At 44.3% G+C, this 16,156-nt stretch overlaps 1 protein-coding gene across 1 annotated transcript; it reads left to right on the top strand.

Moving 5' to 3' along the window:
• Positions 1 to 411: 411 nt before the first annotated feature.
• On the top strand, positions 412 to 15,499 carry LOC135535933 (bcl-2-related ovarian killer protein homolog A-like; the record flags this gene model as incomplete). The annotated part of the gene is made up of 2 exons (XM_064962342.1): positions 412 to 599; positions 13,689 to 15,499. Coding segments are annotated over 2 exons (314 nt in total), but the record flags the coding sequence as incomplete, so codon positions are not given.
• Between the last annotated feature and the right edge of the window lie 657 nt (positions 15,500 to 16,156).

The raw sequence follows: 16,156 nt of genomic DNA, 5'->3' as shown, positions 1-16,156 counted from the left end.
CAGACAGACAGACAGACAGACAGACAGACAGACAGACAGACAGACAGACAGACAGACAGGGAGCTTAGAAATGCATTGCTTCGTGGTAATGCTCTGTCATACATCCATCAGACAGCATGATCATGTATAAACCCAAGCCAATATCTCACATCATTGCTATATAGTCTCATTATTATGCATTAATCCTTTTACATTACCCGTTGAGCAAGAAGCTTAAAGGAAATTGTCAATTAAAAGGTGTACCTTTTTAAAAAAACATTTTTTTAAACATTTATAGAAATGTGTTGGAAGCGCAAAACTAAATGAGCCTGTCTGAAGATTGCTCTCCGTCAGTATTGGAAGAGAGAGTGTCTGCACTGTTAGTCGTACTCGGTGTCTATGTGTCTGCTTCAGGAGGTTCTCGTGTCTGAGTCTCTTGTCTGCATCTCTCCTCAGGTATAACGTGGGGGAAGGTGGTGTCCCTGTATGCGGTAGCCGGTGCCCTGGCGGTGGACTGCGTGAGGCATGGTCACCCAGCCATGGTCCACACCATCGTAGACTGCATGGGGGAGTTTGTCCGCAAGAGCCTGGTCTCCTGGTTGAAGAGGAGAGGAGGCTGGGTAAGAGGAACACTGGTCCGCATCGCCGTAGAAATATCATCTGTAGAACGTCAGACAACCGCAGTCAGACAGAAATAAAGAAAATGGGTCAAATCACCTCACCTCGTCCCCGGTAGGCCGTCTCGTCGTCGTTGGTAATCAAGCCTACCACTGGTACCCTCAGTGTGGCTGACTTGGTACTGGATGTGTTTATATGGGTTTCGCCGTCGCGGTGGTTTATGTCTCTGCAGCAGGGAAGGGCGGCTCAGACCGCACTGCCTTGTGGGAATGTTTACCTTTTCGTATAATGTGGGTCGACAGCAGGACCCTGTCAGTAGTACTGTATGGATACTAGTCAGAACCCTGTCAGTAGTACTACATGGATACTAGTCAGAACCCTGTCAGTAGTACTATATGGATACTAGTCAGAACCCTGTCAGTAGTACTACATGGATACTAGTCAGAACCCTGTCAGTAGTACTACATGGATACTATAGATACTACTCAGAACCCTGTCAGTAGTACTACATGGATACTAGTCAGAACCCTGTCAGTAGTACTACATGGATACTAGTCAGAACCCTGTCAGTAGTACTACATGGATACTACTCAGAACCCTGTCAGTAGTACTGCATGGATACTAGTCAGAACCCTGTCAGTAGTACTACATGGATACTAGTCAGAACCCTGTCAGTAGTACTACATGGATACTATAGATACTACTCAGAACCCTGTCAGTAGTACTACATGGATACTAGTCAGAACCCTGTCAGTAGTACTACATGGATACTAGTCAGAACCCTGTCAGTAGTACTACATGGATACTACTCAGAACCCTGTCAGTAGTACTACATGGATACTAGTCAGAACCCTGTCAGTAGTACTACATGGATACTAGTCAGAACCCTGTCAGTAGTACTACATGGATACTATAGATACTACTCAGAACCCTGTCAGTAGTACTACATGGATACTACTCAGAACCCTGTCAGTAGTACTACATGGATACTAGTCAGAACCCTGTCAGTAGTACTACATGGATACTAGTCAGAACCCTGTCAGTAGTACTACATGGATACTAGTCAGAACCCTGTCAGTAGTACTACATGGATACTACTCAGAACCCTGTCAGTAGTACTACATGGATACTATAGATACTACTCAGAACCCTGTCAGTAGTACTACATGGATACTAGTCAGAACCCTGTCAGTAGTACTACATGGATACTAGTCAGAACCCTGTCAGTAGTACTACATGGATACTACTCAGAACCCTGTCAGTAGTACTACATGGATACTAGTCAGAGCCCTGTCAGTAGTACTACATGGATACTAGTCAGAACCCTGTCAGTAGTACTACATGGATACTATAGATACTACTCAGAACCCTGTCAGTAGTACTACATGGATACTACTCAGAACCCTGTCAGTAGTACTACATGGATACTAGTCAGAACCCTGTCAGTAGTACTACATGGATACTAGTCAGAACCCTGTCAGTAGTACTACATGGATACTAGTCAGAACCCTGTCAGTAGTACTACATGGATACTATAGATACTACTCAGAACCCTGTCAGTAGTACTACATGGATACTAGTCAGAACCCTGTCAGTAGTACTACATGGATACTAGTCAGAACCCTGTCAGTAGTACTGTATGGATACTATAGATACTACTCAGAACCCTGTCAGTAGTACTACATGGATACTAGTCAGAACCCTGTCAGTAGTACTACATGGATACTATGATACATCAGAACCCTGTCAGTAGTACTACATGGATACTACTCAGAACCCTGTCAGTAGTACTACATGGATACTAGTCAGAACCCTGTCAGTAGTACTACATGGATACTATAGATACTACTCAGAACCCTGTCAGTAGTACTACATGGATACTACTCAGAGCCCTGTCAGTAGTACTACATGGATACTATAGATACTACTCAGAACCCTGTCAGTAGTACTACATGGATACTAGTCAGAACCCTGTCAGTAGTACTACATGTATACTACTCAGAACCCCTGTCAGTAGTACTACATGGATACTACTCAGAACCTATGTCAGTAGTACTACATGGATACTAGTCAGAACCCTGTCAGTAGTACTACATGGATACTAGTCAGAACCCTGTCAGTAGTACTACATGGATACTATGGATACTACTCAGAACCCCAGTAGTACTACATGGATACTAGTAATTTTATCAGTAGTACTACATGGATACTACTCAGAACCCTGTCAGTAGTACTACATTGTGTCAGAACCCTGTGGATACTATGTGTGCAGGACAGGACATATAGTATGTATAAGGGCAAGAACAAGTTAGGAAACAGAAGGAGAAGTTGCGTTGCTCAGCTCTGACCTCTCATGTAACCGGCCTGTGGTTCAGTGATTGACTAAGTCCGCGGTTCGTTTAGTATAGTTGCTAATAGGTGACCGACTCAGTACTAAGACAGTCGTAGTTGACAGTAAGACAGAAGTGAGAATGCCTGTGTCTCCACTCATAGAAGCATTTTTGAATGATGACAGCTGTGTTTCCCAATTGTGCCCACGAATCAGGTCTGTCCTGAACTTGTCCTGAATGTGTTCACTGAGAGAATAGCTCAATAAAACAGAGGCAAACAAGAGCCTGAACACGACACAATCATGCAAATCGTGCAAAAACAAACCTCCCTGCTCTGTACATAGAGACATGCCACTGTTTTGCTAACTCGCGGATTTCACCTCAAAGCATTAGGTGTCTGTAATAGATATTAATAAATAAATAAACATCCAGAAATGAAGTTGAATTTAATTGAGCCACTACTTTAAAACTCAAGAATGTCTCAATATGGTCTTGCTTTTAGAGAACATCTGATATGAATCTGTAAAGAGCTAACAGTGTGGTGCTCAACTGATACTCAGAGGAGAGAGGAGGCCTGGCAAAGAGCCGTGGCCTAGATCTGGGAGTCCTGCTCTGTTGGCAAAGCTTAAAAATCAACCAAGAATCCCTCTACGCAGGGCTGGTTGTGTCCAAAACAGCACCGTATTCCCTATGTAGTGCACTACATTCGATCTGGACCCATAGGGTTTCATTTGGGACACAAACCTTGGAATGGCCCATTGGAGGTTAAACATGCCAGATAATGAACAAAAGTGTATATGACCTAAATCCATTCCTCATCTCTGCAGGTTCCAGTTGAAACCAGAAGGGTATACTATGTGTGACGGATGTGAAACGGCTAGCTAGGTTAGCAGTGCCCAGCGCTAAATAGCGTTTCAATCGGTGACGTCATTTGCTCCTGAGACCTTGAAGTAATGTAGTAACGGCGCTTCGAGGGTGACTGTTGTTGATGTGTGCAGAGGGTCCCTGGTTCGCCCAGGTATGGGGCGAGGGCCCAGTCTAAAATTATACTGTTACATATATACGTAGCTAGATGAACCAAGGCTTTTCTGAAATGAACGAGCTTCAGTTAGCTTACATTCCAGTTTAGGCTTCATCTGTGCTACGGCCCTGGATGTGCTCTTCCGCCTGACGGCTAACTCGCAGGCTTGTAACTACGAGGTGTGATACGACCCCCCAAAACTATTCAATGAGGCGTGCTGAAACATCAATATTATGCTGCAAGTTAAATTGCCACATTTACATTTGTACAGAAATCAAAATGAAAGAAAAGTGATCTAGCAAATTCACCAGACGATGTTGTGAAATAGACTTTTAGAAGTGTCATCTTTATTTTAATACATATTGTTAATGCCTTCTTTTGTGCCTATGGGGAGGCAGGTAGCCTAGTGTGTGAAATAGGCTCTTATGCCGTTAGGTAGCCGTTGCGCCGGTAGGTAGCCTAGTGGTTAGAGTTGGGCCAATAACTGAAAGGTTGCTGGTTTGAATCCCTGAGCTGACAAGGAAAAAAAAAAAATTCTGTCGTTCTGCCCCTGAACAAGGCAGTTAACCCTGTGTTCCACAGGTGCCGTGGATGTTGATTAAGGCAGTCCTCCACACCTCTGATTCAGAGGGTTGGGTTAAATGCGGAAGATGCATTCAGTTGTTCAACTGACTAGATATCCCTGTTTCTTTGGTGTGCTTATCACTGCACACAACACCCCCACCTCTATCGATGAAATAATTTTATAACAGCCAGAAGAGGACTGGCCCACCCTTCAGAACCTGGTTCCTCTCTAGAGTTTCTTCCTAGGTTTTGGCCTTTCTAGGGAGTTTTCTAGCCACCGTGCTTCTACACCTGCAGTGCTTCCTGTTTGGGGGTTTTAGGCTGGGTTTCTGTACAGCACTTTGATATACAGTATCAACTGATGTAAGAAGGGTTTTATAAATACATTTGATTTGATAACATCATACAAACGTTTTACTGTGCATGAACAAATTAAGTGGATGATGATAATGCAATGTTTGTGAGGGGAGGGAATCTGATTTAATTGGCCCTCAACTTGTAAGCTCAGACATTTCATTCTGGATAAGTAGAGTTGGCCCTGAGTTAGCCTGCCTTGGAGCAGGTTAGTTCTGGATACAGGATAAACAGAGTTAGCCCTGAGTTAGCCTGCCCTGGAGCAGGTTAGTTCTGAATGCAAGATAAACAGAGTTGGCCCTGAGTTAGCCTGCCCTGGAGCAGGTTAGTTCTGGATACAGGAGGATACAGGATAAACCAGAGTTAGCCTGCCCTGGAGCAGGTTAGTTCTGAGGGATTCGTTGCCATAGAAATGTACCTGGCTAAAAGGCGAGCCACTATCGTATGACCGCTTATCCCGAGTTGAACTCAGAGTTGACCAAAGGTACCTTGCTAACTCCTCAAACCCGCTACGTAGTATATATCCCTCAGGGTCCCAGATCTACGTAGTATATATCCCTCAGGGTCCCAGATCTACGTAGTATATATCCCTCAGGGTCCCAGATCTACGTAGTATATAGTCCCTCAAGGTCCCAGATCTACGTAGTATATATCCCTCAGGGTCCCAGATCTACGTAGTATATATCCCTCAGGGTCCCAGATCTACGTAGTATATATCCCTCAGGGTCCCATATCTACGTAGTATATATCCCTCAAGGTCCCAGATCTACGTAGTATATAGTCCTCAAGGTCCCAGATCTACGTAGTATATATCCCTCAGGGTCCCAGATCTACGTAGTATATATCCCTCAGGGTCCCAGATCTACGTAGTATATATCCCTCAAGGTCCCAGATCTACGTAGTATATAGTCCTCAAGGTCCCAGATCTACGTAGTATATATCCCTCAGGGTCCCAGATCTACGTAGTATATATCCCTCAGGGTCCCAGATCTACGTAGTATATATCCCTCAAGGTCCCAGATCTACGTAGTATATATCCCTCAAGGTCCCAGATCTACGTAGTATATATCCCTCAAGGTCCCAGATCTACGTAGTATATATCCCTCAGGGTCCCAGATCTACGTAGTATATAGTCCTCAAGGTCCCAGATCTACGTAGTATATATCCCTCAGGGTCCCAGATCTACGTAGTATATATCCCTCAAGGTCCCAGATCTACGTAGTATATATCCTCAAGGTCCCAGATCTACGTAGTATATAGTCCTCAAGGTCCCATATCTACGTAGTATATAGTCCTCAAGGTCCCAGATCTACGTAGTATATATCCCTCAGGGTCCCAGATCTACGTAGTATATATCCCTCAGGGTCCCAGATCTACGTAGTATATATCCCTCAAGGTCCCAGATCTACGTAGTATATATCCCTCAGGGTCCCAGATCTACGTAGTATATATCCCTCAGGGTCCCAGATCTACGTAGTATATAGTCCTCAAGGTCCCAGATCTACGTAGTATATATCCCTCAAGGTCCCAGATCTACGTAGTATATAGTCCTCAAGGTCCCAGATCTACGTAGTATATATCCCTCAGGGTCCCAGATCTACGTAGTATATATCCCTCAGGGTCCCAGATCTACGTAGTATATATCCTCAAGGTCCCAGATCTACGTAGTATATATCCCTCAGGGTCCCAGATCTACGTAGTATATATCCCTCAAGGTCCCAGATCTACGTAGTATATATCCCTCAAGGTCCCAGATCTACGTAGTATATATCCCTCAAGGTCCCAGATCTACGTAGTATATAGTCCTCAAGGTCCCAGATCTATGTAGTATATATCCCTCAAGGTCCCAGATCTACGTAGTATATAGTCCTCAAGGTCCCATATCTACGTAGTATATATCCCTCAAGTCCCAGATCTACGTAGTATATATTCCTCAAGGTCCCAGATCTACGTAGTATATAGTCCCTCAGGGTCCCAGATCTACGTAGTATATATCCCTCAAGGTCCCAGATCTACGTAGTATATATCCCTCAAGGTCCCAGATCTACGTAGTATATATCCTCAAGGTCCCAGATCTACGTAGTATATAGTCCCTCAAGGTCCCAGATCTACGTAGTATATATCTCCTCAAGGTCCCAGATCTCGTAGTATATATCCCTCAGGTCCCAGATCTACGTAGTATATAGTCCTCAAGGTCCCAGATCTACGTAGTATATATCCCTCAGGGTCCCAGATCTACGTAGTATATATCCCTCAAGGTCCCAGATCTACGTAGTATATAGTCCTCAAGGTCCCAGATCTACGTAGTATATAGTCCTCAAGGTCCCAGATCTACGTAGTATATATCCCTCAAGGTCCCAGATCTACGTAGTATATAGTCCTCAAGGTCCCATATCTACGTAGTGTATATAGTCCTCAAGGTCCCATATCTACATAGTATCTAGTCCTCAAGGTCACATATCTACGTAGTATATATCCCTCAAGGTCCCAGATCTACGTAGTATATAGTCCTCAAGGTCCCAGATCTACGTAGTATATATCCCTCAAGGTCCCAGATCTACGTAGTATATAGTCCTCAAGGTCCCAGATCTACGTAGTATATATCCCTCAAGGTCCCAGATCTACGTAGTATATATCCCTCAGGGTCCCAGATCTACGTAGTATATATCCCTCAAGGTCCCAGATCTACGTAGTATATAGTCCTCAAGGTCCCAGATCTACGTAGTATATATCCCTCAAGGTCCCAGATCTACGTAGTATATATCCCTCAAGGTCCCAGATCTACGTAGTATATAGTCCTCAAGGTCCCATATCTACGTAGTGTATATAGTCCTCAAGGTCCCATATCTACATAGTATATAGTCCCTCAAGGTCCCAGATCTACGTAGTATATAGTCCCTCAAGGTCCCAGATCTACGTAGTATATATCCCTCAAGGTCCCAGATCTACGTAGTATATATCCCTCAAGGTCCCAGATCTACGTAGTATATAGTCCTCAAGGTCCCAGATCTACGTAGTATATATCCCTCAAGGTCCCAGATCTACGTAGTATATATCCCTCAAGGTCCCAGATCTACGTAGTATATAGTCCTCAAGGTCCCAGATCTACGTAGTATATATCCCTCAAGGTCCCAGATCTACGTAGTATATATCCCTCAAGGTCCCAGATCTACGTAGTATATAGTCCTCAAGGTCCCAGATCTACGTAGTATATATCCCTCAAGGTCCCAGATCTACGTAGTATATAGTCCTCAAGGTCCCAGATCTACGTAGTATATATCCCTCAAGGTCCCAGATCTACGTAGTATATAGTCCTCAAGGTCCCAGATCTACGTAGTATATAGTCCTCAAGGTCCCAGATCTACGTAGTATATAGTCCTCAAGGTCCCAGATCTACGTAGTATATAGTCCCTCAAGGTCCCAGATCTACGTGAGTATATAGTCCCTCAAGGTCCCAGATCTACGTAGTATATATCCCTCAGGGTCCCAGATCTACGTAGTATATATCCCTCAAGGTCCCAGATCTACGTAGTAAATAGTCCTCAAGGTCCCATATCTACGTAGTATATATCCCTCAGGGTCCCAGATCTACGTAGTATATATCCCTCAAGGTCCCATATCTACTTAGTATATAGTCCTCAAGGTCCCAGATCTACGTAGTATATAGTCCCTCAGGGTCCCAGATCTCGTAGGTATATATCCCTCAAGGTCCCAGATCTACGTAGTATATATCCCTCAAGGTCCCAGATCTACGTAGTATATAGTCACCTCAAGGTCCCAGATCTACGTAGTATATAGTCCCTCAAGGTCCCAGATCTACGTAGTATATATCCCTCAAGGTCCCAGATCTACGTAGTATATAGTCCTCAAGGTCCCAGATCTACGTAGTATATAGTCCTCAAGGTCCCAGATCTACGTAGTATATATCCCTCAAGGTCCCAGATCTACGTAGTATATAGTCCTCAAGGTCCCAGATCTACGTAGTATATATCCCTCAAGGTCCCAGATCTACGTAGTATATATCCCTCAAGGTCCCATATCTACGTAGTATATAGTCCTCAAGGTCCCAGATCTACGTAGTATATATCCCTCAAGGTCCCAGATCTACGTAGTATATATCCCTCAAGGTCCCAGATCTACGTAGTATATATCCCTCAGGGTCCCAGATCTACGTAGTATATATCCCTCAGGGTCCCAGATCTACGTAGTATATATCCCTCAAGGTCCCAGATCTACGTAGTATATATCCCTCAAGGTCCCAGATCTACGTAGTATATATCCCTCAGGGTCCCAGATCTACGTAGTATATATCCCTCAAGGTCCCAGATCTACGTAGTATATATCCCTCAAGGTCCCAGATCTACGTAGTATATAGTCCCTCAAGGTCCCAGATCTACGTAGTATATGTCCCTCAGGTCCCAGATCTACGTAGTATATATCCCTCAGGGTCCCAGATCTACGTAGTATATAGTCCCTCAAGGTCCCAGATCTACGTAGTATATAGTCCCTCAAGGTCCCAGATCTACGTAGTATATATCCCTCAAGGTCCCAGATCTACGTAGTATATAGTCCTCAAGGTCCCAGATCTATGTAGTATATATCCCTCAGGGTCCCAGATCTACGTAGTATATATCCCTCAAGGTCCCAGATCTACGTAGTATATAGTCCCTCAAGGTCCCAGATCTACGTAGTATATATCCCTCAAGGTCCCAGATCTACGTAGTATATATCCCTCAAGGTCCCAGATCTACGTAGTATATAGTCCCTCAAGGTCCCAGATCTACGTAGTATATATCCCTCAAGGTCCCAGATCTACGTAGTATATATCCCTCAAGGTCCCAGATCTACGTAGTATATAGTCCCTCAAGGTCCCAGATCTACGTAGTATATATCCCTCAAGGTCCCAGATCTACGTAGTATATATCCTCAAGGTCCCAGATCTACGTAGTATATATCCCTCAAGGTCCCAGATCTACGTAGTATATAGTCCCTCAGGGTCCCAGATCTACGTAGTATATATCCCTCAAGGTCCCAGATCTACGTAGTATATATCCCTCAGGGTCCCAGATCTACGTAGTATATAGTCCTCAAGGTCCCAGATCTACGTAGTATATATCCCTCAAGGTCCCAGATCTCACGTAGTATATAGTCCTCAAGGTCCCAGATCTACGTAGTATATAGTCCTCAAGGTCCCAGATCTACGTAGTATATAGTCCCTCAAGGTCCCAGATCTACGTAGTATATAGTCCTCAAGGTCCCAGATCTACGTAGTATATATGTCCTCAAGGTCCCAGATCTACGTGAGTATATATCCCTCAAGGTCCCAGATCTACGTAGTATATATCCCTCAAGGTCCCAGATCTACGTAGTATATATCCCTCAAGGTCCCAGATCTACGTAGTATATATCCTCAAGGTCCCAGATCTACGTAGTACCTGTATCCCTCAGGGTCCCAGATCTACGTAGTATATAGTCCCTCAAGGTCCCAGATCTACGTAGTATATATCCTCAAGGTCCCAGATCTACGTAGTATATAGTCCTCAGGTCCAGATCTACGTAGTATATATCCCTCAGGGTCCCAGATCTATGTAGTATATGTCCCTCAGGGTCCCAGATCTACGTATGTAGTATATCGTCCTCAGGTCCCAGATCTACGTAGTACATGTCCTCAAGGTCCCAGATCTACGTAGGTATATATGTCCTCAAGGTCCCAGATCTACGTAGTATATATCCCTCAGGGTCCCAGATCGCTAACGTCCAGGTATATATTCCCTCAAGGTCCCAGATCTACGTAGTATATAGTCCCTCAAGGTCCCAGATCTACGTAGTATATAGTCCCTCAGGGTCCCAGATCTACGTAGTATATGTCCCTCAAGGTCCCCCAGATCTACGTAGTATATAGTCCTCAAGGTCCCAGTCAGAGTCTCACGTCAGATCTATATATGCCTCTCAAGAGTCCCAGATCTACGTAGTATATGTCCATCAGGGTCCCAGTCTACGTAGTGTATATCCTCAAGGTCCCAGATCTACGTAGTATATAGTCCCTCAAGGTCCCAGATCTACGTAGTATATAGTCCCTCAGGGTCCCAGATCTACGTAGTATATATCCCTCAAGGTCCCAGATCTGCGTAGTATATATCCCTCAAGGTCCCAGGTCCTCAACGTAGTATATAGTCCCCAAGATCCCCTAGGTCCGCTGGTCCTACGCAGTCTGTAGTCTGAGGTCCCAGATCTACGTAGTATATATCCCTCAGGGTCCCAGATCTACGTAGTATATATCCCTCAAGGTCCCAGATCTACGTTAGTATACATCCCCTAAGGTTCCAGATCTACGTAGTATATAAAGTCCTCTGGTTTCTCAAGACATCTTGACCTGTTTTATCAGATTCATATGGAACACAATGTGTTTGTGTAACCAACTACAACCTTGTAAAATTACGTGCAAATTTACCCCAATTCTAGTCTTAGTCGTCTTGGTTATGTAACGTGCAGTTGCCCTACTGTACATTTCACAGAAATGCTTAGGCACTGACCGATTTACCAAAAAACTGAAAGGGTCAGGAAACGTTGCTGATAAAAACCTGTACCACAACATTGAGAAGGAAACGGCTGCTGTTATCAGATAGTAGAACTGTGTGTTGATGTAGCCTACTTATTCAGTCTCAATGTATTCGTCTTCTGTCTTATTAAAGACTCTTCTTCTTCTTCTTCTCCTTCTTCTCCTTCTCCGTCTCCTTCTTCTCCTTCCCCGTCTCCTCTCTCTTTCTTCTCCTTCTCCTTCTCTTTCTTCTCCTTCTCCTTTTCCTTCTCCTTCTTCTCCTCCTTCTCCTTCTTCTCCGTCGTCTTCTCCTTCTTCTTCTTCTCCTTCTCCTTCTTCTTCTTCCTCTCTTCTTCTTCTTCTCCTTCTTCTCCTTCTTCTTCTCCTTCTTCTTCTCCTTCTTCTTCTCCTTCTTCTTCTCCTTCTCCTTCTTCTTCTCCTCCTCCCTCTTCTTCTTCTTCTCCTTCTTCTTCTCCTTCTTCTTCTTCTCCTTCTTCTTTCTCCTTCCCCTCCTTCTTCTCCTTGTCCTCCTTCTCTTTCTCCTTCTCCTCCTTCTTCTCCTTGTCCTCCTTCTCCTTCTCCTCCTTCTCCTTCTTCTTCTCCTCCTTCTCCTCCTTCTCCTTCTTCTTCTCCTCCTTCTTCTTCTCCTTCTCCTTCTCCTTCTTCTTCTCCTTCTCCTCCTTCTTCTTCTTCTTCTTCCTTCTTCTCCTTCTCCTCCTTCTCCTTCTCCTTCTTCTTCTTCTCCTTCTTCTTCTCCTTCTTCTTCTTCTTCTTCTCCTTCTCTTCTTCTTCTTCTTCTCCTTCTTCTTCTCCTTCTTCTTCTCCTTCTTCTTCTTCTTCTTCTCCTTCTTCTCCTTCTTCTTCTCCTTCTTCTCCTTCTCCTTCTTCTCCTTCTCAAATCAAATCAAATCAAATCAAATTTATTTATATAGCCCTTCTGTACATCAGCTGATATCTCAAGTGTCTGTACAGAAACCCAGCCTAAAACCCCAAACAGCAAGCAATGCAGGTGTAGAAGCACCTCCTTCTTCTCCTTCTTCTTCTCTTCTTCTTCTTCCTTCTTCTTCCTCCTTCTTCTCCTTCTTCTTCTCCTTCTTCTTCTTCTCCTTCTCCTTATCATGTTTTTTAAATTTATTATTGCCAGTCAAAACTAAATTGTCACAAGTTGTATTTTGAAATATGCGTTGTTAAGATTACAGTGTTTTGTTTGATTGTGCCTTGTGTACTTACACGTTTGCCATATTTCCTTCTACTTTTTCTGGACGTGGTCAATGTAAACGTGTTTTTCTTTTTAATTAACATTTTAACCTGACCTCTAATCCGGATAATATCCTATTTGAGTAGAGTGGCATGTCTCAAACACATTTTTGTAATATAATATCGTCCTGTTAATAAATGCAGGTCATTTATCTGGGTTCATTGGTTATAGACGGACTGTTAAAGGGTCCCTCCCTGTGTAAAGGAAATTGACTGGTATATAGGGCCCAGCCTCTGCTCAGAGGTGCCCTTCTTGCACACATGTTCCCCCATGGATTTAAAAGTATTGATTACTGTAATCATTGGCTGGAGGGAGTGTCCACCATTGGTATTATCCATGATTGGAAGTATGCAATTGCACACTTTGGGAGAAGGTTGAAGAATTGGGACGTGCAGTATCTGAGTGATGCTGTCTCTCTCCTCTCATAGGCTGACCTTCACCCACTCTCTCTCCTTTCATAGGCTGACCTTCACCCACTCTCTCTCCTCTCATAGGCTGACCTTCACCCACTCTCTCTCCTCTCATAGGCTGACCTTCACCCACTCTCTCTCCTCTCATAGGCTGACCTTCACCCACTCTCTCTCCTCTCATAGGCTGACCTTCACCCACTCTCTCTCCTCTCATAGGCTGACATTCACCCACTCTCTCTCCTCTCATAGGCTGACATTCACCCACTCTCTCTCCTCTCATAGGCTGACATTCACCCACTCTCTCTCCTCTCATAGGCTGACATTCACCCACTCTCTCTCCTCTCATAGGCTGACATTCACCCACTCTCTCTCCTTTCATAGGCTGACATTCTCCCACTCTCTCTCCACTCATTGGCTGACATTCACCCACTCTCTCTCCTCTCATAGGCTGACATTCACCCACTCTCTCTCCTCTCATAGGCTGACGTTCACCCACTCTCTCTCCTCTGATAGGCTGACGTTCACCCACTCTCTCTCCTCTCATAGGCTGACGGTCACCCACTCTCTCTCCTCTCATAGGCTGACGTTCACCCTCTCTCTCTCTCTCCTGTCATAGGCTGATATCACAAAGTGCGTTGTGAACACGGACCCCAGCTTCCGCTCCCATTGGCTGGTGTCTGCGACCTGCGCCTGTGGCCATTACCTGAAGGCCATGTTGTTTTACCTGCTCCGGGACAAGTGACAACGGAGGACGCGTTGAGGCACGGCACGATGGACAATCTGCCCGCCAGCGCAGGACAGCAGAGCCTTATCCTGGTCCCAGATCTGTTCCCAGCCCCTGACAACTCTATTGCTGTCGTTGTCAAGCTAAACAATTTTTTTGTTTGTGTGTTTTAGATCAAGGAGTTTGTCAGGACAAGTGAGTGACAAGGAGTTGTCATGACAGCCCAAACAGTCTGAAGGGGCAGCCATCCCTCCTCTAGAGTTCTAGATATGTTGTTCGTTTACACCTGCAGACGTTTGCACTGAGTCTGCCACTGACGAGCACCTTGGGCCTCTTCACAAACAAATGAAACAAACGCACCGGCATCGGAACAGTCAACGTCAATAAGCTTGTCAGCCACGTCTGCTTTGAGTTTGGGTGTTTGCGATTTAGCTTGACAGTATTAGTGTGACGTGTTATGTACAGATTCTCCAGCTGTATTGTGAGGTTGTAGTCTACATACATACTGATCCATAGCGTTAACAGTTGACTTGAATGGGAATGCCCATTCTAGTTATTCTATATCTGGATCTCTGTTTTTCTACAGCTCTCTCTCTCTGTGTCACATTTCTTGCTTTCTTTATGCTTACATAGACTGGTTAACTGACAACGTCTCTCACACACACACACACACACAAAAACACGCACCCCCTTCTAAGAGGCAGAAGGACGTGTGTTGGGATGGCCAGATAGCTAGCAACAAGGAAAATAACCTGCCATGTTATCGTAAGTGGCTCGTTTTGATCTTTGATTCTTGATACCATGTCTTGTTTTGAGGTGATGTTACGTCTATGCTAATTTGACTAATATTTGCTAGCTAGCGGGCTAACCAACAACTGTCACGATGTATTTGAGAGACAACAAGTGCTCATTGTGCAACTTTATTTATGTTTTCAATAAACATTTTAGATTAAATATAGTTTACATGTTGTTAACCGTCTAAGCCAACCTTGTCTGTTTGGACCCATCGTTGTGCATGCGTTGATTTTGTTGCTAAGCAACCCATCCGTCATTTACTCCTGGGCAAATATTCATTTTTTAAGCAATGGGATATTTGTATAAATTTGAGTTTCATTTATGCACATGCTGTATGTCAAGTGAAGTGTGGATATGGCCCGGACAGAGTGGGAGAATCTCAATTGTGATTTCCCTTGATTCCTCACGTCCCCTCTCCTCATCTACTCAAAACCCATTGGTTTGAGCAAGTCAGAGAGGCGGGACCTCTGACCTTCTCATCCAATCGGGTTTTGAGAAGGAGGCACGAGGAGAGAGGAATGCGAAGATTCAAAGAAATAGCCATTGAGATTTTCCCAGGGCTTCTCATGAAGCCCCCTAGTGGCTGGAAAGAAGAATGACCAGAAAAACACAGGAAGAGACTGTTGTGATTTGAGGATCTCTGGATGGATAATGGTCAGATGAATGAAAAGGATAACGGACTTCACTAAGTGAAATAATGATCAATTCCTCAGTTTGGATGGAAATATAGTTTTGATTATAAAGTTTGTTTGCATGCTTCATGTATGGGCTTGTAAAGTAAGCATTTCACCATAAGGTGTTTTATTCGGTGACAGATAAGATTTGATTTGATTTATGTGACGGGCGTGTGGATTTACATCAGTCCCCCAGTTAGTGTGTGTATGTGGTGTGTGTGGTGTGTGTGTGTGGGTGTGGTGTGTGTGGGTGTGTGTGTGTGTGTGTGTGTGTGTGTGTGTGGTGTGTGTGTGTGGTGTGTGGTGTGTGGTGTGTGGTGTGTGTGGTGTGTGTGTATGGTGTGTGTGTATGGTGTGTGGTGTGTGTGTGTGGTGTGTGTGTGTGTGTGTGTGTGTGTGTGTGTGGTGTGTGTGTGTGTGGTGTGTGTGTATGTGTGTGTGGTGTGTGTGTGTGTGGTGTGGTGTGTGTGTGTGGTGTGTGTGTGTGTGTGTGTGTGTGTGTGTGTGAGTGTGTGTGTGTGTGTGTGTGTGTGTGTGTGTGGTGTGTGGTGTGTGGTGTGTGGGTGTGTGTGTGTGGTGTGTGTGTGTGTGTGTGTGTGTGTGTGTGTGGGTGTGTGGTGTGTGTGTGTGTGGGTGTGTGTGTGTGTGTGTGTGGTGTGTGTGTATGTGTGGTGTGTGTGTGTGTAGAATACTGTGATGTTGTGGATCACTCCATCGTCTGAAAGTTTTTTGTCTGTTTTATTCTACAAGTTATTTTAATTTCATGAATAACTACACGGTAGCTTACATATATTATATTTGGCATGCAACACTGAGTGTCATTTCAGAAAATAAAATGTTTTATATTTCAACATTGTTTTAATTGGTTTCATTTATGTCAGTATCATACAT

This window comes from Oncorhynchus masou, unplaced genomic scaffold (assembly GCF_036934945.1).
Source record: "Oncorhynchus masou masou isolate Uvic2021 unplaced genomic scaffold, UVic_Omas_1.1 unplaced_scaffold_5327, whole genome shotgun sequence".
Classification (NCBI taxonomy): Eukaryota; Metazoa; Chordata; class Actinopteri; order Salmoniformes; family Salmonidae; genus Oncorhynchus; species Oncorhynchus masou.
Note: the sequence above shows the minus strand (reverse complement) of the source record. Positions and strands in the feature narration are given on the sequence as shown.